The sequence below is a fragment of the Cheilinus undulatus genome, linkage group 6 (assembly GCF_018320785.1).
Source record: "Cheilinus undulatus linkage group 6, ASM1832078v1, whole genome shotgun sequence".
Lineage (NCBI taxonomy): Eukaryota > Metazoa > Chordata > Actinopteri > Labriformes > Labridae > Cheilinus > Cheilinus undulatus.
The window spans coordinates 21,238,823-21,259,693 of NC_054870.1; the positions used below are offsets into that span (position 1 = coordinate 21,238,823).

The following is a 20,871-nucleotide window of genomic DNA, read 5'->3' on the forward strand; positions in this document are numbered from 1 at the left end:
TTCATGTGATAGTTACAAATCATCTCACAGTTTAGTAAATAATCAAACGATCTAATGATACATGGAGAATAAGACACTATCATAGCCCTACTACTTTAAAAATCACTTCTGTAAAGAGCAAACAAACTCTAATGCTAATAAACAGACTTTCAGACAGTTAAACTTGACTGACTTCTTGCTCTCTTCCCCACTTTTTTATTCATCATGCATACCCTAGCATAAAGGCTGGTCCCATACAAACAGACCCACTACTCTTTTCCTCCCACACACACATCATTGTTAGCACACTCGAGGAGCACAGTTAATAGTCAGTAACATTACAAATACAGCTACTTAATTATCTACAACAGAGAAAACAGACAATTAAACATTGAAAAAACACACATAAGAGGGGGTGTCGCGTATTATATTTGCATTTCAAAGGTGCTACAACAGCTACAGTTCACTTTAAACGCCATCATTTATTCCATAGAAAATGATTTTTTAGAAACTGCCAGTTAAAGGCAGGGCAAATATTTAAGTGCCTTTCAAAACTTAACAACAATACATGAAATTATCTATAGTATTAAACAGATATTAAGATAATGTTTAAGTGAGTAAACGAGACTAACGTAACGAAATGCTGGCATTTACAGCCAGTAGCTGATTTCGACAAAGACAGATTAATCAAATAATTTTACTAGTATTTGAAAAACTTGCAACAGTTCAGCAAGCTCAAATGAAGCCAAGTTTGGGTTAATGTGTAGAAAACGTACATCATTAAAGCCCTATTTGTGCTATTTATTAGCCGCCATAGACATTTTTCAGCGGTACCCCGGGTTTATGCGTTTTAGTGTGCTTCGTGTTTTGGGGTTTGATGGAGCAGAGACGACGCCCGTTGCTAACGTTAGCTTAGCAACGTCTAGCATAGCAAGCAGCCGCCATTACCAGCCGACATTAGCTAGCCGTTGACGCTACTACAGGCCTTTCGGTTCGGCAATATCGTTTCAGACGCTTAATATGAGCCTTTAAGTTTCATTAAAAGCTTCTGAATTATACACTTTAGCCATATATGTCACAATAAGGGTTCCTTTTTAAACGAAAATCATTTTACATCGTAAAACAACCGAGCTATTTTACCGCAAGCTAACCCGACAGCTTGTGCCCAGCCGTGCCCAAAGCCTCTTTCTAATGATGCTAAAGGGATACATCTAGGATAACGTAAGTCTATTTTCACGCATATTTACCTTTCCAAATAAAACTATCAATGGTGGTTCGTGTTTAATATGTAAGGGGACTAAAATTTCAGCTAACGTTGACATAAAGGTTACAGTCAGTGCTAACTAATCAAGCATTCATCCTGTCTCTCACATTAATACTGGCATTCGTTTGCAGTGCAGGTGCAGACATATAATAAATCTGGTCATGAGGATATAAATTCCTGTGAGTGTGTGCGAACCTTTTTGATATTGTAAACACGGGTCAACATCCCGATGCCTCTGTCGTTGAGGATGGTGAGTTTTTCTGCCAGTTTCTGCTGGCTGGGCTGGATCACTCCCCGAGACATCTTCTCGCTGTTCGTTTAGATCTCCACTTAAATCCAGAAAAATATCACCAATCTCCGCAGCCTCTGATCCCGAACATAGAAGGTAAAAGAAGCGGTGTATTTAGGCGTCAATAGATTTCGCCCATGTTCAGATGTTCGGAGACAGCGGCTTCCTGTACTCCACCCCACCGTCTCCCTGCCTGTTTTTTTCGGTCACAGGGATGATGAGGAGTTGTCCTGATTTTCACAACGAGGCTGGCTCCCGCTGCGTTCAGGTCACCATCGTTAAAAGGAGTTTTCAGATAACGATTTGATTTTCTGTTTTAAAACGTCAACTGAGTGTTTAGTGGTGCATACTCCATAACCTTCCCCTGGCATAAGGTTCAAATGCACAAAAACATGAAAGAAACGCACATTAGTACATATTTCAAAGGACACTTCGGAAATATGCAAATTTAAGTCACTTTTGTAATGTTTGATACATGAATTAATTTTTTGGCGATTAAAACTATAAGAAAAATAGTAGGCTACCTGTTTTCTGCCACTAATAAGAGAATATTTAAGGCTTTCATCAGTTAACTGCGAATTATTTTTCTGATTTGTCAAAAGGTGCGAAAATATGTTGAATAAAGCGTGATGTAATTGTCATTTAAACGCCCAAAACCATACAGAATCTTCATCTTCCACCACTAACGCTGAAAAAGTGCAGCAGAAGGATACATTTTCCAAGTCTATGTTTGACTGGCCCAGTGTTTATGCCACACGCGTTATGTCTCCTATGCAAGTTTATAAGCTCGCTTGCACCTTTGTCTTAACCAAAACTTGGTATTTTGACTGACGGACGAAAAATAGATAAACAAGCTGACAGATGCGTTAATAAAAGCAGTTTTATTAGCCACACCCTGTGCAGTTTCTCATTCACCCAAAATGAGAATATGCTTTACTGTGAGCATTGAACGCATCACGCATAGTTGACGCAGCTTCCGACTCAGCTGTCATTTCTGTGTCAGAGCCGTCGTAGCTGCTGTAATAGCTGTGCTTCCTCATATTTTATCCTCTGTTGAACACTGTAGCGGGGATAATGTTATATTACCGATCAAAGTAGTAATGATGCAACATTTTTGGGGGATTTTTGTAGAATTCAAGACATTATAGACCAGGTGGGTGCACGACGCAGAAAGAACTGAAATGTTAAAGCTTCTGCACAAAGCAATTCTTTTATGCACCTCAGGGTTAGGGTTAGTTCACCTCGAGGATTGCACAGACCGTTCAGCAACAACTAAGGGCGATGTCATTTAAATCTCACTACAAGAGTCAACTTGCTGATTCATTGAGGAAAATTCCCCTTTATTTGATGTTTTATTCTTTGCTGTTCTCACGCTAGCTCCACCAGTTGGCATTTAGAGATTATTGATGATTTTCAACTATACATTTTGTGTAAGAGTTTTCTGATTTGTTTCAGCGGATTCCCTGAAACCCTGGTAAGATGCATTCGCTTGCTCAGGAGATCCAAGGCTTCACCAAGAACCGTCTGAAGAAACAGTGCACGCATGTTACCACGGTAACAGGCAGGAAGCTGCTGGAGAGGAGGAGTGATGGAGGCGAAGGAGAGGTGCAGGTGGAAGAGCTGGAAGAGGGAGGTGGATTTGGATTTGTAGAAGACAAAAGTTTGGACCTTCAAGTTGGTGTCGTTAAACCCTTCCTACTACTAGGTAAAGCACAGTACATTTATTAACTACCCCTACTGGCCTTGTACTACTAATTCACTTTTCAATCCATGGATCCTGGGTAGGCAGCTCAACTATACCCCAATTCTGCATGATATACTTTTTTGCAGCTATCAACAATACCCCCCCCCCCCGACAATTGATATTCCACCAGGGGATCACATTTATCATTTATCAAATTGTATACAAAAGGTTTATGTATACAATCGTGTATCAGATTTGATACAATTCGCTTTAAAGGGTTAACGGTTTACTTGGAGTCTTATATTATTTCTGATTTTTTAATTTCTGATTCTGAAAAGTATTAGCTTTTAATTTTGAAGAATGAAAGGTGTCACTTCATGATCTACTTATAGATTGTTATTATTTTTATGATATAAAGTTGTGCACTATTAATATTTACTTTCTAGTCCTTGTCATTATTCTTGCTTGTACTTCTATTTCTGCTGCTTTAACAGCTACTACTAGTTCTGCCACAACTATCAGATCCACAATAATGATAGGTCACTGTTGTCATGAAGATACAGGGTTTCATTTAAACTCTCTTTCCCACCTGAGTCCATTTAACAGGGACAGATGTTACAGACAGATGTTATGACATGTTTATGGTAGCACAAAGGGGAAAGTCACACAAGAGCTTGTGAGTTTTTAATTGTCAGACAGCAATTATTTCATAGTGTCTCGGCCACTTCAGTACTCAAGGTCACAGAGAAAGAAGAGTTGTATGTTCCTAGTAAATGGAATCCATATTAAGGAATAAATCAATGTAATTAAGTTTGGATTAGTCTCAGAGAGCATGGTGAAGTATCCTTCAGTCAGAGGACACAGGTTGACACCCTCTCATGTCAGCGTGTATCAAAAGTGTCCTTCAGCCTGACATTGAAGCCCCTCGCAGCTCGGGGGTGCTCTTCACTTCTGCAGCCGACTCTGTGCTTTGACCTCATCTGCAGGAGAGAATCAGAGAGAGAATTTCTCAGCAGGGATCAATAAAATATTACATCTGTCAGATTCTACAGAGGTGACTCTTTTCTATACACCGATTTGCTGCTAAAAGCAATAAAGTGCTTCTGTCTCTGTTATGACACCTCACAGGATCAGTTACAGAGCAGACAGGTTTGTAGAAAACCACCTTGTCTCCAATAATTAAATACCTCTTTGTCAGGGGGATTCTCTGATAGAATCTCTTCTGATAATAGAGACACTTTTTGATTTGCTTGTGTTTGCTTCTTTTGTCTCTGCCAATTTCAGACTATCATTTATCTTCTTTTTTTTTTGTGATGTTTTCGTCACAGTTGTTTTACTATTTTTTCTCTTACTCTGTGCACCCTCAGCTTTCATAAACCCTGATGTTTCATTACACTGCAAATCTTAAAGATATCAATAGTTATGCATATAGACATAGATCCAACTTCCAGCACATCTAAAGCTCATCAGCTACTTTGAAATATTTTCTTTGCTTACCCATCAGCATTTTGTATAAGGAGGATTTAACCTCAGTTTGTGGAAAGTCTTATTAATTGGAAAGTGCCTTTGACCTGCCCTCTTTTTAATGGCCAACAGGGAGCAACTCCACTAGTTTTAAAGGAAGTCAAACTATGCCTTGTAATTTATTTTACTGTTGTAAATATCACGCAGCAACATCTGATATTTAGAAAGGGCCAATTGGAAAGTGCATAAAGATGCAGCTCCTCCAGTGTCACTTGAAGTTGGTAGAATACCCACATTAAAATGCCCACCCTAACTGGTACACATTGCACAGGGGGTGACTTTATTGTTTTTCAACTCATCTGTTTTGATTCTATAAAGGATGAGAGTAAAACATAATCAGGCACATTACTAATCTGGCTGGCTAGTGGATGCTTTGTAGCTGTTTGCCAGGAGGCTTAAACCCTGCCTTTTCTTCATATTTATGTCTGTTATTATTGGTCGACCAAAAGTTAGTGTGATTCAACATTTCCCGCATGGTGTCTGCCATTGTTACGCTTCAATAATTTGCTCCAGAAACCAGTGGTTGATATCACTGAGACTATGTCTATGTTTTAAACAGAACATGTATAGAAGTCATATACTTCTACCTTCTGAAGTTATTCAGAGCTTATGAACACATTTTCAGAATGAGTTTATACTGTGCTCTCGGTTATTGATTTTAACTGTTCTGAAAGCACAGCGATGTTTATTTTGTAAGCTTAGAATATAAAAAACAAAGAATGATTTAGACCATGGCTGCCTTATGATAATTTGTTTATTGGTATGAAGTTGCTATTTGAAGCCTGTTTTTTAACATGGTAAATGATAAAATGGACTTAATCTTGTATAGAACTTTTCTAATCATCTGATTATTAAAAGTGCTTTTACACCCTCTCGCTTCACATTCACATGCTGATGGCCGAGGTAGCTATGGAGAATGGACCATCAGTATTAGCTTATACCATTTAGACACCACTGACGAAGCAGTGGGAGCAAACTGGGGTTAAGTGTCTTACCAAAGGACACATCGATGGACATGTGACTGCAGGAGCTGAGGATTGGATCCATGACCTTCCAGTCACAAGATTACCAGCTGTACCTACTGAGCCACAGTTGTGACTATTGACATAGTTATTAAATCTCCCTGAATAATAATGCATTTACTACCAGACTAGCAATAGGGCTAAATGATTTGGAAAATGTATCTAATTTCCCACCAACATTGTGATTACAATGTAATCTGCATTTTTTTTCCAAGTTCCACATCTTGTCTATTTTTCATCAAACTCAAGCACTAAATCACTCTTTATTACAACCAACACAATGTTAGATTAAAAGTTTTAAAAAGGTATCTATTGTGATTGTTTTATATATTGCAAATTACTAAAATTGCACATTCAGTATAAATTTTTGTATTAAGAGGGTGGCCATTTTATGTAATTCTCATTTTGATTAAGAAAAACATAGAAAGTGATCAACTATTCTGAAAAGTGACATTTTTTTTTTACATATTTGGACATACATTTCGGTAATATTGCACCTTCAGGGATTTAAAAATTGCAGCAGGCCATATTGTGATATAATCTAAATTTGGATTAATTGCCCAGCCTTAACTAGCGGTAGCTAGCTTACCTAGCTGTTGCGTACACCTCAGTCCTTTTAAACACTATCTCCTGTCAAAATATGGTCACTTTGCATTTTTAAAAACAAGATAACTAGGGCCAAAACTAAAGGCTTCTAAGCAGTAATCCATAAACTATTTATTTGCCAGACTGACTGATTTCAGTCTTTGATTTATGCCAGGCTATACTTCATCTGCTTCTGTCATAAACATTAACATGAAAAATTTTGAAAGCTTAAGTCTTCACTCTGTCACTCACAAGACTTACTTTTGCTACCTGTGCCCAAAGTCTGTCTTGAAATGTTTCAGGTACGCTGCTCCAGCAGCCTGGAATGGTCTCTTTGAATCTTTTCAAAATCAGATTGAAGGTGTTGAAGGAAGATGCACCAGATTGCAGATATTTTTGACTAATGACTTTGTGCTCTGTGAGTCAAGATAGGTTGATCTATGTTTGTAACTGCTATGTGTTTTGATTCATGTCTCTAGCTCTGTTGTTTGTGCTGCTGCATGTCTTGGTCAGGCCACTCTTGCAAATGACATTTTTTATTTGAATGAGGCTTTCCTGGTTAAATAACTTTAAATAAACAAAAGAGCTAATCTGTTGCTGGCTGATTAGGGTCATATTTACCCAGAAAAACACAAGATAATCTCAATTGTCTAATCAAATTCGTAGCCAAAACAAAATAATATGTATTCTCCGAACTCTCATTTAAGTCTTTTACCAATTAATTTCTGGTTTATTTAAATAGATAGCCATCAAAGAGGGCAGATAACTTAGAATTAAATTAGACATTTGAAGTTCATCTCAGTGCATATGAAAAGAAAGCTCTTTTATCTTGAAACAGTGCATTTTTTTCAAAGATATTTCAAAAGGATTTTAGATGGGTTTTTTTATATGGCAAATGTTCACGAAAGCACAAAAAACATGTTATCTCTTATCTGAAAACCTCCAGAACACCAGTTATTGAGCTACACCGGAGAAGAAGAATAAGTAAGTGAAAGAGAAATCAATGCGCAGGACAGTTTCAGGGGCTGTTGTACAAAAATGTTGCAGCTTTATTTCTAAATATAGATTTTTTTTACAGCACTTGCAGCTGACAGTTTAAATATGACTGAGATGTGTTCTCTGTAGCTGTAGCAGATTGAATTGGTCCCATGTCACACTTGTATTTAAAAGCGCTCCAGAAATCCTGGCATTCCCGCATCCTTTCACAGATGTGTCAGCTCAAATCTTTTCCTTTTACATTGATGAGGCATATGGGCTGGAGCTGGATTATTTCCAAAGACTCTCTAGCCTTTGGATTTAGATTTACTTTAGAACACCATGAATTTGGCATTATGTAAAAAGTGGCTTTGGCTGTTGCAAAGAGTGCAAATATTGCTATTGAAGGCAGTGAGCTGCTGCAGAGCAGCCAGTCGAGAAATCTGGAGGAATCCCTTCCATCATATTCTGTTTCCTGTCGTATTTGCCCCGCTAAATATTTATTCAGCCTTGAAACTAAACAATCACTTCATTTTACAAAGCGAAAGGGACTATTTCTTCTGCTTTTTAAGTCTCCATCATTGATGTAAAGCATGCATGGCCTCGGACCTTCCTCTAAGTCTTTATCTGCTGCATCATTCATTTACACTTTCAGTTTTTAAGGTTTTCTTGACACACTTTAGTTCAGTCCTATCATGAAAATCATGAACTTCTTTGTCTGCAGCTGCAGATGCATATTGAATGTCTATTTCAGCACTTTTTAAAGCCCAGTCTGGTATAAATCTCTATATCTTTTTTCTGTAGCTTTAAGCTGTTCTGCTGTTGGTTTCTGCTGACTTATATCTTCCTTGTTTGGTGCTGCAGCTGTTCAGAAAGTGTTTCTCTGTCTGAATGTTTTTCTCCTAAGTGATATAGGAGATTATATCCTGCAGCATTTGCTTCCAACTACTGACTTTACTGCGCTTTTTTTAACTCAGTGTTTATAGGAGTATCTGATCATGCTTCTTAAAAACAGTTTAAAACTAGTGTATTTTATGAAAATGGAATATTTTCATTAACTTCAAGTACAAAGTCAACTGCATTGTCCAAATACACATATCTGGGGGGTATTTATGTTGCTCTTATACTATGTGCTCTTTCCATGGGTTCATTTGTTGTTCTTTATTAATCAAAGTTTGTGATAATGTGTGCTTGAGCATGTTTTCTTTTAATACGCCATCACCCTAGCAGGCAAATTCAGCCTGGATTATTATTTATGGAACATAAGCCTGTTAAATCCAAGTCCTCAGATCAATTAAATGCTTTTTCCTTAAAATACTCACATGGCTGTATATAAGTGAATGTTTCTTGAAGTTCTCCTGCTCAGGGCTTTGTAACTGAAACAAATAAGGCTGATCCCTAATCTGTTGGGATTTTGGATTTGAAATGTTGTTATATAGGAAAAGTATTCTTATATTGTGTCATTTTGTTACATATGGATAGAATTAGGGGGAAACAGGCATTTCTCATGCCCTTTAACAACAAAAATTACAATGGCAAAGCATGTCACGGCATATGAATATCATTCCACAGAGTTCAGATCTATTAGCATTAACTTGTGTAACCAAAATATACACTTATCATTGAGTTATAGATACACATCATAAAATATTATGGGTCTGATGCTGTCTGGTATGGGGGAAGGAGGGTTATACAATAAGTTCAGAAAATACATTAACCTGTTGATTTTTTTAAATGGAATTTAAGAATGAATTGATCTTGAAACATCAGAAATTTGGGAAAACACCACATTATCTTCTCAGAGCCCTAGGGGTATCTTCTGAACAGTTTACATTTGATTTCCCTGCAACAAAAATAAAAAGGGTGGTTCTGATAGATATTCATGTATAGTATGAAAAGTCGCATCTTTGTAATTTATTACCAGCCAGTTATTGTCAGCCTGCCAGAAGCATTTTTCCACAGATAGATTTTCATAAGCAGAGGCATGCCCTCCTGTCTGTTTTCTCATTGAGTTGTTTCTGTCTTTTCAGCCTCTCAGGATGCAGCCCACGACATTGACACCCTGCGGAGACATAAGGTCAGTACGAGGGGATCAATACAGCAGGCATGCCCTTGCCTTGATGTGATCGCATGTGTAGTGACATGAGATTAGAAGCGGCCACGTAGGTGTGCATTCCTGCAGCTCTGCGACATCCAGCCAATAGCCAGAGGAGCTTCATGACTCATGCAGTGACAGTTTAGCTCAGTAGAGGGAGTAAATGATTACACTAAGTCTCAGCGCTGCTGCGTCTCCACATCAGAGAAATGTGACTACTCCTCTCTGCAGAGGCTGCTCCCAGGCATGAGCATATTGCTGCCTGTGCAGTCTCTGGATGATGAATTGGAGAGATTACAAGTGCCTTCACTTCCTGTTACTGTGATGAAGCCCTGACCGCCTAATAACCAAACCACGCAGGGTTTCCCAGACAGCTATTAAAGCTCAGGAGGCTTAACAGAGGGCTCTGAGGACAATTTATAAAAGGATCTATTCTCTCGGCGCAACATTTAATGAACACTTACTGGCATCCAGATAAAAAGACCACAACATTGTGTTAAAGGTGGAGTTTGTCGGGAAATCAAATCTTTTTTTTTAGGCATGTAAAAGGTAACCATAACATAAAGATTACATGATTGTAGGATCCTGTTTTGAGACAACCTTTGACAGATTTTTACATGAAATGAATGATAAACTGTTTAATTCCTCCTCTTTATCCAGCAGATCTGTGTTATCTGTGCCAACTAACCTCAACATGTGATGATGAAACCATTTTGCTCTCTGGCTGCCTAACATTTGCAGCACATCCGTCTGCCTTCAGCTTCTCCATCAAATATGTTTCAATGCCTGAAAAGAGGCGCAGGAATTATCTGAATCAAAATTGTATTGTTTGATTTTATTCCAGCAGGTGGAACCAAATAACATCATCAATCATGATGTTTTTTTGTGTCACTGACTTAATTGCTACATAATTCCATTTGAGAATGCAGCTGTGAAAACATGGCAGCCAATGATCAGGAACATGAAGGCTGAAACATCTGACAGTATCTCCATTATAAAAGTACGCCAGCAGATCAGCAGCTTTCTCAAGGTTCTCAATACCTGGATATAGATAGGTATGGCAGAGTTGTTTATAAAATATTTTATGAAAAATGCATTTTTTTCTTATGTAGTCTAACCCATTGGGCTATTAATCTGTAGAAGTACTTTTAACATTTATCAACAGGACTGTCCATCTACTGAAAAAAACATAACAGTTTAAATAAAGAGAAAAACTTTGGCTGTGTAATGAATATGACTTTGTCTTCTACTGGTGTACAAAAGTGAAGCCAAAATATCCCCACACTTGGGGCTCATATTGGGACAGTGCCTTCATTTGGAGTCAAGTTGTTCCCCAAAGTGGGCCCCCCAGGGGGGCGCGGGGTCATGATGGGGGGGCGTGGCAAGGCAAGGCTAAGCAACACCAGCTGATCACTTCAGTGCTGCAGAGAAGGAGCAGTTCACTGATGTCACCTTAGATTCAACAATGTTTATGCAGTTCAAGTCCAAGACTTTTGCTGCATTTTGGACTGGAGTGGAAAAGTAGTACAGTATCCACTGATGGGCTTGAGAGCCTTGGCCACACTCTTTCCTTTTGCAACATCCTACCAGCATGAGATAAGTTTCTATTATCTATTAAATAAAAACAGACTGTCGGTTTTCTGTTTAGTGAACAAGCGCTATGAGGCATTTTTATTGAAAGAGTCCTCAATCCATAACTAGACGTAAACAGTGCAGATGGGTGGAGCTGGGTGGAGCAGGGCAGTGCTGGTCAGAATCTTCATGCAGTGTTATTGTCTTGATTTAGAGCCCAAGGCCCTGATTTTTACATACTGTGCATTTAAATAGCATAAAAAAATACAAAACCTGAAGTTTTTACAGTACTGCTTTCAAAATAGATGAATATTTTCCAGAAAATAAGTGTTTTCCTTTTTTTGAAAATAAAGGTTCTTCTATAAAGAGTAATAGTGGCATTGCTGTAAGCTTAAATGCCTTTTTGCAGGCATTTTTGTAAATGTTTCAAGTACTACTTAATACAAAAATAATTGTATCATATATCAGCAAATGAACTCTCCAGGAATCAGTGGGTAGTACCAATGGGAAAGCTTCAATTTACAAGGCCAATAGTTAACAAGTCCTAACCACTATTAGCATGCTTATACTCAAGAACCAGGTTGAAAGGTTGGTATATAGTTGCTGCTTGTTTATTTAAAACTTACTTAGCCCACTCTGTTGGAAATATTTGAGCATTATGTTTGAATTTAGGAGGTGGGAGCAACCTTATTCAGTCTATGCTGCTCTCAAACAATACCATAAGCAAAATAATTGCCAACATGAGTGATGGCACCATGTACCGCTGGTGTAGGAAAGAAAACGGCAGGAATTTTACTCAAATCATCAGTAATTTAATGGGAAATTTTGCTATAACAAAAAGAAAAGGAAAAAATATGGGGATTCTATATTGAGCTGAGAAGAGTATAGACTGTCACCCAGCTTGTTATCTGTTTGGGAAGGATGTAAGATTAAAAAAGAAACAGTCCAGAAGCAGGAAACATCAGAACAATGTAAGCTAAAGTGAGATGTTAACTAAGTGGGAGAGGACAGATACTGCAAAATGAATTAGAGCCATCTGTCTTCTCTTTTTGTCTCCTCTCTTTCTCTTCCTCTTCATCTGTCTTCTTGCTCCTTTATAGCCCCCACCTGCTCCATCTCCCTGCCCTCTCACTCAGTCACATTCAGATGGTGTCATGTCATCAATAAGGCTGACAAAATATCTCTCTTTCCAAGCAAAAACAGCCCTTAAAACAAGTCAGTGCTCAGGGGTCGTTTGCTCAAGATGTTTATAATGTCTCTCTGTCCTCCTCAGGTCTCCCATGTGCTAAATGTGGCCTACGGCGTCAATAACCTGTTCCATGACCAACTGGTTTATAAGACGGTTGAGATCCTGGACCTCCCAGAGACAGACATCACTTCATATTTTGGGGAGTGTAGCTCCTTTATTGATCAAGCACGAGAACAGGTATACACAAAGACAAAACACTCAATAAGTGTAGTATCTTGTACACAATGACAAATGAAGGTCAGGTAGGTTGGTCTGATGGTCCAGCCCAAAACTCAACTAACTTGTTTGTTTGTAAGGCTAGTACTTACAGCTGATACAGGCAGATTTGTATTGCCAAAATATTATTTGTAAATATTGGCAGAAATTTCATATCTGCTGATACGATGTTTCACTTTTTTTAGCTAATGTCTGCTGACACTGATATGTCTAATATATCATGCATTCCAACACAGTTCTTTAATTGTAGCTGTTGTTTATTCTCTATTCTGCCTTTCATTATATCATTACCAGTCCTTTTTTCTGCTCGTGCATGTCTGTATACATGCTATAGATGATGGCGCATCCTGTTAAAAGTCACAATAAGGGCCCACTAATGTCTCACCGTAGATTTAGTTAGCTAGACTGAGGAGAGCCTGAAGAGGTCTGTGACTTCTGTCTCTGTGAGACTGAGGGGGCTGCTGTGATCCGCTGCCCTGTCTCTGCTGGAATTTGATAGGCTGTATCTTTATTCTGGAAAGGGTTCTCTCACCCTTCTCTATTTTGGACTCTCAGGCTGTGTTGGAGGTCTTGGGTCTGTAGAGGAAGGGATACTACTTTCTTATCCTCCTCTCACTCTTGTGAGGCTCACACATCAGCATCCACACTAGGACAATAAAAAAAACTTATACTACATGGTAAAAGTTACACAAAGTTTTTTTTTTTTAATTAGAAACAAACATTAACACACAGACCTACAACCCCTGCCTTCCCCTTGTTTCCTCTGCAGGTTTTGTTAAAGGAACAGGTAACTAAGCTAAAACAAGCTATTTCAGCTCAGCTTTCTACCTCAACAGCTTGACACAATGTTTTCATAAAGTAAGCATACCGTGCTGACTGTAGCTTGTCCAAATATCAGCCATTAGAAGAATAAAACAACAGCCATAACATACGCGAAAGACAAATTTCAATTCAGCCCCGCTGAAAGGGGTGGTTTTCCTATTTATCTCCATTAAGTTGAAGAAGGTCCATAAAACCCCAGCATTCAGTAACACATGGAACTCTGGATGGGGTGTGATGCAGGCTGCAGGCGTCTGTGAGGTGCTGTCTTCTGATCAGAAATGTCCTGAAGAAGTGTTCAAAGCTAAGTCCCACTTGCTAACTAGTCTTCACTAAAGTTTCTGCCCTCTCTCTTTCTTCCCACAGAGTCCCCATTTGCAGAAGTTGTTCCTCTGTGTACTAATTAAAGTACCCCTTCAAATCCTCATACCCTAGTAATTGGCACATCATCATCACTAGAGTCATAGTTAGGGCCTGACCTATACAGATTTTTTGGGGCCGATGCAGATACGGACATTAGAGCATAGAAATTCTAAAAAACGTTTATACCAGTTGAATAAATAAAAAAAAATAACTTTACACAGATGTATCTAATGAAGTGGTCAGTAAGTATATTTACAAATGATGAATTTATTATTATCTGTAGGTAATTGGATAAGCACCATCATAGAAGTCACTGGTTAAACACACACTCGCGCGCGCACACACACATCCGCTGGTCGTAACTCATCTTTCTTGATTTACTCTGGTCTTATCTTGCAGCATGCAGCTGCCTGAGTGAGCATAATATTACTGTGAGATACTGCATCATTATGTTCATTGTGTCATTACTTGGATAAAGTTTATAGCTAGCACATGTTAAGCTAGGTTACCATCACTTTAGTGTGCTAACATAAACAGATAAGCGTTATCAGCACAAAGGAGCCTATCATGACTCATGAACAAAGGGGTTAGATTTGAACAGGAAACTTGTAGAGTAACAGTTTAATTATCAAACTAGTTATATATTCACCGTTGAGGCAAGCTGTTCTCTTTAACACTTTTGAAGAGGAGACTTTAGTAGACAAATATGGAGCGTGTGACATGAAAGGAGTCAAAGCGCCCTCTACTGGTTAAATAATAGAACACAGACATTGTACCTATATAACCCCAAGTCTTATCCAGTACTCTTTCTTAGCAAAAATACAAGTGTTAACATCAGCGTTTATTGGCCAACTTTGGGCGATTAACTATCATTTTACATAGGCTGTTATCAGCTGATTAAATTGTTGGGCCAATCAATTGTTCAGGCCCTTACATTACAAAATAGTGCCAAACACAGAGCCTTTCTGAGTGAAAAATGAAAGGCTTCAAAACATTTCAATATAGTGCACAGTTGAGCCAACATACTTTTTGGCCCATTTTTACCTGAAACTTGCTATATCATGGAGATAAACTATACCTATCTGTAGTGCTGTATGGCCTAGCTTCCCCTCTAAGGGGCAATGCTAACTGAAATCTGTGAAGGCTAATGCCTCTAGTATTGCGAAGTACATTGTACAATCCAACTTCAAAAGTACCAAAATATCTCTTTAAGGTGTCAGCACTCACAATAAAGTAGATAACTTTTTCATGTAATTTATTGAAACCTTGGGCTGACACACATGACATGCACGTTTTAATTAGCTGTTGTTAATTTACCTCATAAAAAGATGAAAATGTAATCATGTACTGCATCATTATGCCAGCTTTTTGTTTATAAAGTTCCATAATAGTGCTCAACTGATTTTGATTTTTCAGGCTGAGAACAATACTGATTATTAGTTGTTCATAAGAACAATTAGCATTTATTATGAAAAACAAAACATGCTTAATGTCATAAAAACAACATCCCACATTTGAAAAACTACAGTATTAGAACAATATGGCATTAGCTCTGTTGACCCGAGGAATGGTACAGAGTAACACAGAAGCAGCAGGAAAACAGGAAGTGATGCCATACGCTCACTGTCTCAGTGGCAACCAGGCCTCTGTTGATTTGCTAGCACTTGTGTGATGTCTAGCCAATCAGATACGGATGGGAAATTAGGTTAGACCATGGAGATTGTAAACAAACCAGAGGGAAAGACACACTTTGCTGTGGAGCCAAAGTAGAATGTATAAATGTTTCAATCTATAGTAATTATGCATTCAAGTTCATATTATAAAGCACATCTTACAGTATTCTACTAAAATCTAGTATTATGGAGGCAGGTTGTATTTGTAAGAAATTTAAAGGACCAAAAAGTACAAGTGCATTCAAATTCTACTGAAGTAAATGTATTCAGTCATCTTCCACCTCTGACAGCTGCAGACACCATGCACACAGGACACAGACCAGAGTTCCTGGGTTTTTCTCAGATAAAAAAATGCATCAAACTATTAAAATATTTCTGTATCCACTTCTCCTCAGGGGGTTCATACAGTCTAAAAATGCCGTCTTTTAGATCTGCCGGCTAATTTAACATGTCAGTGTGCACACACAGAGCCTCTGCTCCCACACTGTGATGCATTTATACACATCGGCAGCAGTCGGCTATCTGTAAGTCAGCACAAAGGCGAGGTGGGTGGTCAGAATATCTATTAGAGGAGCATGCTGGGGTCAAAATGTTCTCTGCTTACACTTTCCCTCAATGATTTCACAGGCTGTATGCAATACTTTCCAAAGGATTATTTCATTGCAGAGTCTTGAATTTCTCCCTGTTTGTGTTTGTTTCAGAGATTGACCGTAAACAGAACATGAGTCGATGTGAGCACTGATATGAAAACACTAAACTCCAGCGCAATGAAATAACAGCAAAACAAGAAACTCTGACAAAACCAAATTAAGTCGCCATGTTCACTGTGATGGATTATCCTGCTCTGGCAATTTTCAGTCTGCAAAATTTGTCTGTTTTTTTTTTTTTCCCTAAAGACAGAAAAACAAGATCTGGTACAAAGCAAAGTGGATGCAGACACCAGCATGGATGATGCAGGAGCACAGAAAGCTTTTGATTGATAGAAACATATTAAAGACTGATATTATTGCAATAGCCTCTCTGTATGAACTTTTTTCTGCCTCATGTGATTGTTTCACCCAGAGGAAGGATCTGATTGGTTTATAGTTTGAAATGAAATCACAGATATCAGCAATAACATGTCAATTACATCTGCTGTATGCGAGTGTAGCCAAAGCTCATTTAAATCTCGTGTCCTTCCGTGTATATTGATTGACATGTAAAATAAAAATGTGCTCACAGTTTCTTTTCTGCTCCACTTCAACAAGAAAAGAGACTTTATGCTGTGGTGGGAGGCTCCGTGTTGAATAAAAGAGACAAATGTGTCAATATGCTGAGCATCAGAACTGAGCCAAGGGCCTGCACGCATTGTCTAAAGATGTGGCTGGAATTTAAAAAATTCATTTCCAGCCAGGCACTCTAGGCAGTAAAATAATTACATCAACATTAATATTAATCATATCACAAATTTTGACACACACACACAAACCACAGGCACAGATTTATTGCTTCTCAACGTGCTCTACATGCTCGTCCCAATGCTGCTTTCATAGATGTTACAAAATCAGAAGTTTACGTTTCACAAGAAAAAATAAATTTAAACTATACTGTCAAAGGCATTCACTTTTAAGTACTTCTAATGTTATGGATTTATCACAGTGATTGATTTTAGCCGATTTTATACAGCTGCAATTATAAAAAAGATAAGATTATGATTCAAACGTTAGACAAAATTATATTTTTTTTCATATACTTTTTAAACAAATTGCCATTTAAAACTGTAGAAAACTACTTTTATTTCATTTTGGATTTTGAACTGTCTTAAACTAAAGGAAAATGATGTCCTGTTTGGATATAGATATGACTTTATTTTAACATGAACTTTGGGTAAATTGAAAAGAAAAGGAAGGAAGGAAAGGAAACAAGGGAACAGTAAAAGGTAAATCTTTGATAACACAAAGTTTAGATGACTTTTGGCTTGTCCACTTAGCTGTCTGTGAGCTTTTGCAAGTGGAATGAGATATCAGGGAGCAGTGGCGGACTTTTTTTTTTTTTACATCAGTGCTGGGAGATGCTGCACTGGCTTAACCAAAGTGTGATAAAGAGACATACAGGATGCCATTACAAAAAAAGCACTAATAATGGAACTTAATTAATTGCAATTAATACATTTATGCTGCTGAAAGCCTTAATATTTATCGTTGTTGGATCTAAGGCATCAGTGCTAGAGTGTGTTTACAAGTAATTGTTGGCTTTTAATGTTACTGACGAGGTTGTCACAGTTCCCTCTCCTTTCTTTTCTGGCATCCCCACTTTAGTGCAGGTTGTGGTAGTACAGGTGCTTATAGATGCGGTTCTCACAAGACATAAAGCACATGACACACTTGATCTCTTGGAATTTGATGTATTGTTTACTGTTCATCCCCAAACATCCTATTCATAGGTGAATCACTGGTAGGGAAATATTTGACTTAATATTTACCTTATTTGTTGCTTTCACTTACAGAGTCAAAGTCCAACAGACACACATATCATAACATTTTCAATGTTTTTTAAAACAAGAGGACTTTGACCCTTGTTTCTTAATCTCACTCCTTTCTTACTTTGTTTCCAGGATGGTGTAGTGCTGGTCCACTGTAATGCAGGGGTGTCACGCTCTTCCTCAATTGTGATTGGCTACCTCATGTTGAGGGAGGGACTGATGTTTGATGCTGCATACAGCCAGGTGAAGCTAGCAAGGCCATCGATCCGTCCAAACCCTGGCTTCTATGAGCAACTAAAGAACTACAAACCATGAAAATACAAATTTTCATTGCTATTTTACTTTTTTTTTTGTTTTTTGTTTTTTTTTCCACTTGAAGGCAGCTCTGGTATCTTATCGGGGTCTGAGTTCATATTACAGTCTGCTACATATTTATGCATTACACAGATATAAAGTTCAATGTCTTAAAGCTTTGGGTTTTTGGAATATTTTTGGAGTACTTTTGTGCTTTCATACAACAAATGGGAACATTGGTAAAGTCTGAAACTGGGGACAGGGAAAATGGAGAATGACATGTGGGAATGGATCCCTACAGGCCAGATTTGAAGCCAGGCTACATGCTTTGATGACAACAGTCAATGAAAAGGGTGTGCAGACATGACCACCAACACCCATTTTAAGCTTTTTTTGTTTTCTATCATCTCCAAATCAATCACATTTCAAATACTTTTGGGCTCTTTTGTTACTCAGCTATGAACTCGCTTTGGTCACTAACTCTTCTATCTCCCTTTTGGTTCTGAATCGGCATAATTTAGTGGACTTTTAGAGATTTTGCACTGAAAATCGCCACATGGTGCTCCAAAAAAGGGATTTTTTGAGGGAAAGCTTTTGTGAAAACAAAAGTTTCAGCCCCATAAAACTAAACACTGAAGGCTGAGAGAAACAGCACAGATGGTGATAACTGTGTTAGATCTACTCTTCATCATTAAAGTTGTTCCTTTTTGTAATTTTATAAAACTCATTTACTGGTGCCATTTAAAAAGAGTTAAAATTTCTGTTTGAGAAGCCATGAAAAGCGACGACTTCCACAGTTCAAGTGTTGACCACACGATTAACAGGTCAGAGTGTGAGAAACATTTTAAAGTACAAGACCTAACTAACTTTTTTTATAATATCTGGCCAGAAACTTGCTCTTTGTTTTTTTCAAGAACTTTATCATTACAGCTTTATGAAAATGTCTTCAACATTAATTGAAACTTTTTGTTTTCAAAGCTGTCATCTGCACCATCTGGCCTTCCATAATGAGCCGTCATATTGTTTAGTTGTGTTCAAGTAAATCCAGCAGGGTTTTATATAAATTTGATAAATACACTATATGGACAAATGTATTTGGCCACAGCTGTTAATTATTGAATTCAGGTGTTTCAATCAGACTTGTTGCCATGAAATCAAACACCAAGCCATGTAGTCTCCATTTGCAGACATTTGCAATACAAATTGGGATGTTGTGAAGAGCTCAGTGATTTCAAGTGGGGCACTGCTGGATATTTCACAGTCAACTGTAATTAATATTATGAGAAACTGGAAGTGTTTAGGAACAACAGCAACTCAGCCACAAAGTGGAAGACCGCGTAAAATCCTTAGAGTGGAGTCAACGACTGCTAAGGTGCATGGTACATAAAAGTTTCCAACACACTGCTTATTCCATAGCTGAAGATTTCTGAACTTGGCACCTGGCATTAATGTAAGCACAAAAATTGCAGTGGGAGCTTCATGGAATGGATTTCCACACTGATACTGGACAGTGAAACCGTGTTCTGTGGATTGACAAATCCCACTTCTCTGCTTGGCAGTCAGACGGATGAGTCTGGGTTTGGGAGATGCTGAGACCGTTACCTGCCTGACTGCATTGTGCCAACTTGGAAGTATGGTGGAGGAGGGATATTAGTATGGGGCTGTTTTCCAGGGTTCTCTAGTGGAGGGCAATCTCAATGCTTCAGCACCCCATAGACATTTTGGACAATGCTAACAGTTTGGAGAAGGCCCTTTTCTACTTCAACATGACTGTGCCCCAGTGCACAAAATAAGGACTATAAAGACATGATTTGATGAGTTTGGTGTTGAAGACCTCGACTGCCCCGCACAGAGCCCTGACCTCAACTCCATTGAGCACCTTTGGGCTGAACAGGAACAGAGATTGTGAGCCAGGTCTTCTCGTCAAAAATCAGGGCCTGACCTCATAAATACCTTACAGAATGAATGGGCACAAACTCCCACAGAAACACTCCAAAATCTTGTGGAAAGCTTTTCAAGAAGAGTGGAGGCTGTTAAAGCTGCAAAAGTGGGCAACACCATATTAAAATATATGTATTTGAATAAATTGTCATTATAGTCCCTGTTGGTGTCTTTGGCAGGTAGCTGAATACTGTAGTCCATATAGTGTAGTTTTTGTTCCTGTGTGCCATATATCCTCTGTTTTTATTCTCTCTTAAAAAATACAAGTACTGGGTGAAAACGTGTGCCTGCCTCTTCTTCCACAGCAGTAAAATCCTTACATTAGAATCTCATTTGTCACATTTGAATACTCTTTCTTTTTTCTGTGGTTTCTAATTAAAGACATGCAAGTTTCTTTGGGTACAACTTGATTTTTACTTCTATCTCCAATAAACCTATACACCCATCAGTTATAATGATTTCTCCCTCTGCTGCGTTACCTCTATCAATCTAACAACTTAGCAAAGCTGATGAGCTAACCTCGCTCCCTTGAAATAATTAGCTTGTAATTAGCTTGTTAGATAATGAGGGAAAATCCAGTCTGCTCACATGTTAATCAGCACACTCCACCGGGACGAGCTCCTGATGCTGCAAACTCACAGCACACAAAGGTTTCATATCCTATCAAGCTTTGATAGCTGTTTAAATGGAAATTAAGTCTGCAATGTTTGAGTTCACAGTCAGAGCTAAAGAAGAAGACACGTTGAATATATATCATTGTACAGGAGAGAAAGAAATAGTCCAAGAAAATAATCTTGGTCAAACGTGTCTGCAGCAGTGTTAAGTCAATAGAATAAAAATTCAATGTCAAAAGAACGGAATCACTA

General features: G+C 38.2%; 2 protein-coding genes and 1 long non-coding RNA gene across 8 annotated transcripts in view; 1 reads left to right on the forward strand and 2 right to left on the reverse strand.

Moving 5' to 3' along the window:
- Positions 1–1,759, reverse strand: part of nckap1 (NCK-associated protein 1) — a 49,429-nt gene extending 47,670 nt beyond the window's left edge. For all 4 annotated transcript variants that reach the window (XM_041789099.1, XM_041789097.1, XM_041789098.1 and 1 more), the window contains exon 1: positions 1,439–1,759. In XM_041789099.1, coding sequence (XP_041645033.1) covers positions 1,439–1,546 — 108 coding nt within the window. In that variant the 5' untranslated portion in view covers positions 1,547–1,759. The remainder of the gene's footprint in view (positions 1–1,438) is intronic.
- LOC121510834 (dual specificity protein phosphatase 19-like) lies at positions 946–20,611 on the forward strand. 3 transcript variants are annotated; one of them, XM_041789102.1, is made up of 5 exons: positions 946–1,200; positions 2,988–3,237; positions 9,353–9,399; positions 12,263–12,415; positions 16,206–16,307. In XM_041789102.1, the coding sequence occupies exons 2-5, from the start codon at positions 3,012–3,014 to the stop codon at positions 16,287–16,289; spliced, it is 510 nt and encodes a 169-aa protein (XP_041645036.1). In that variant the 5' UTR covers positions 946–1,200; positions 2,988–3,011; the 3' UTR covers positions 16,290–16,307. The 3 variants fall into 3 exon arrangements, with proteins under 3 accessions (XP_041645036.1, XP_041645034.1, XP_041645035.1); XM_041789100.1 differs by lacking the exon at positions 16,206–16,307 and adding an exon at positions 17,903–20,611 and having other exon boundaries at positions 947–1,200; XM_041789101.1 differs by lacking the exons at positions 946–1,200; positions 16,206–16,307 and adding exons at positions 2,549–2,685; positions 17,903–20,611.
- LOC121510835 overlaps positions 3,899–20,871 on the reverse strand; it is a 37,206-nt gene continuing 20,233 nt past the window's right edge. Inside the window, exon 3 of the long non-coding RNA XR_005991994.1 lies at positions 3,899–4,196. This is a non-coding gene — a long non-coding RNA (uncharacterized LOC121510835). The remainder of the gene's footprint in view (positions 4,197–20,871) is intronic.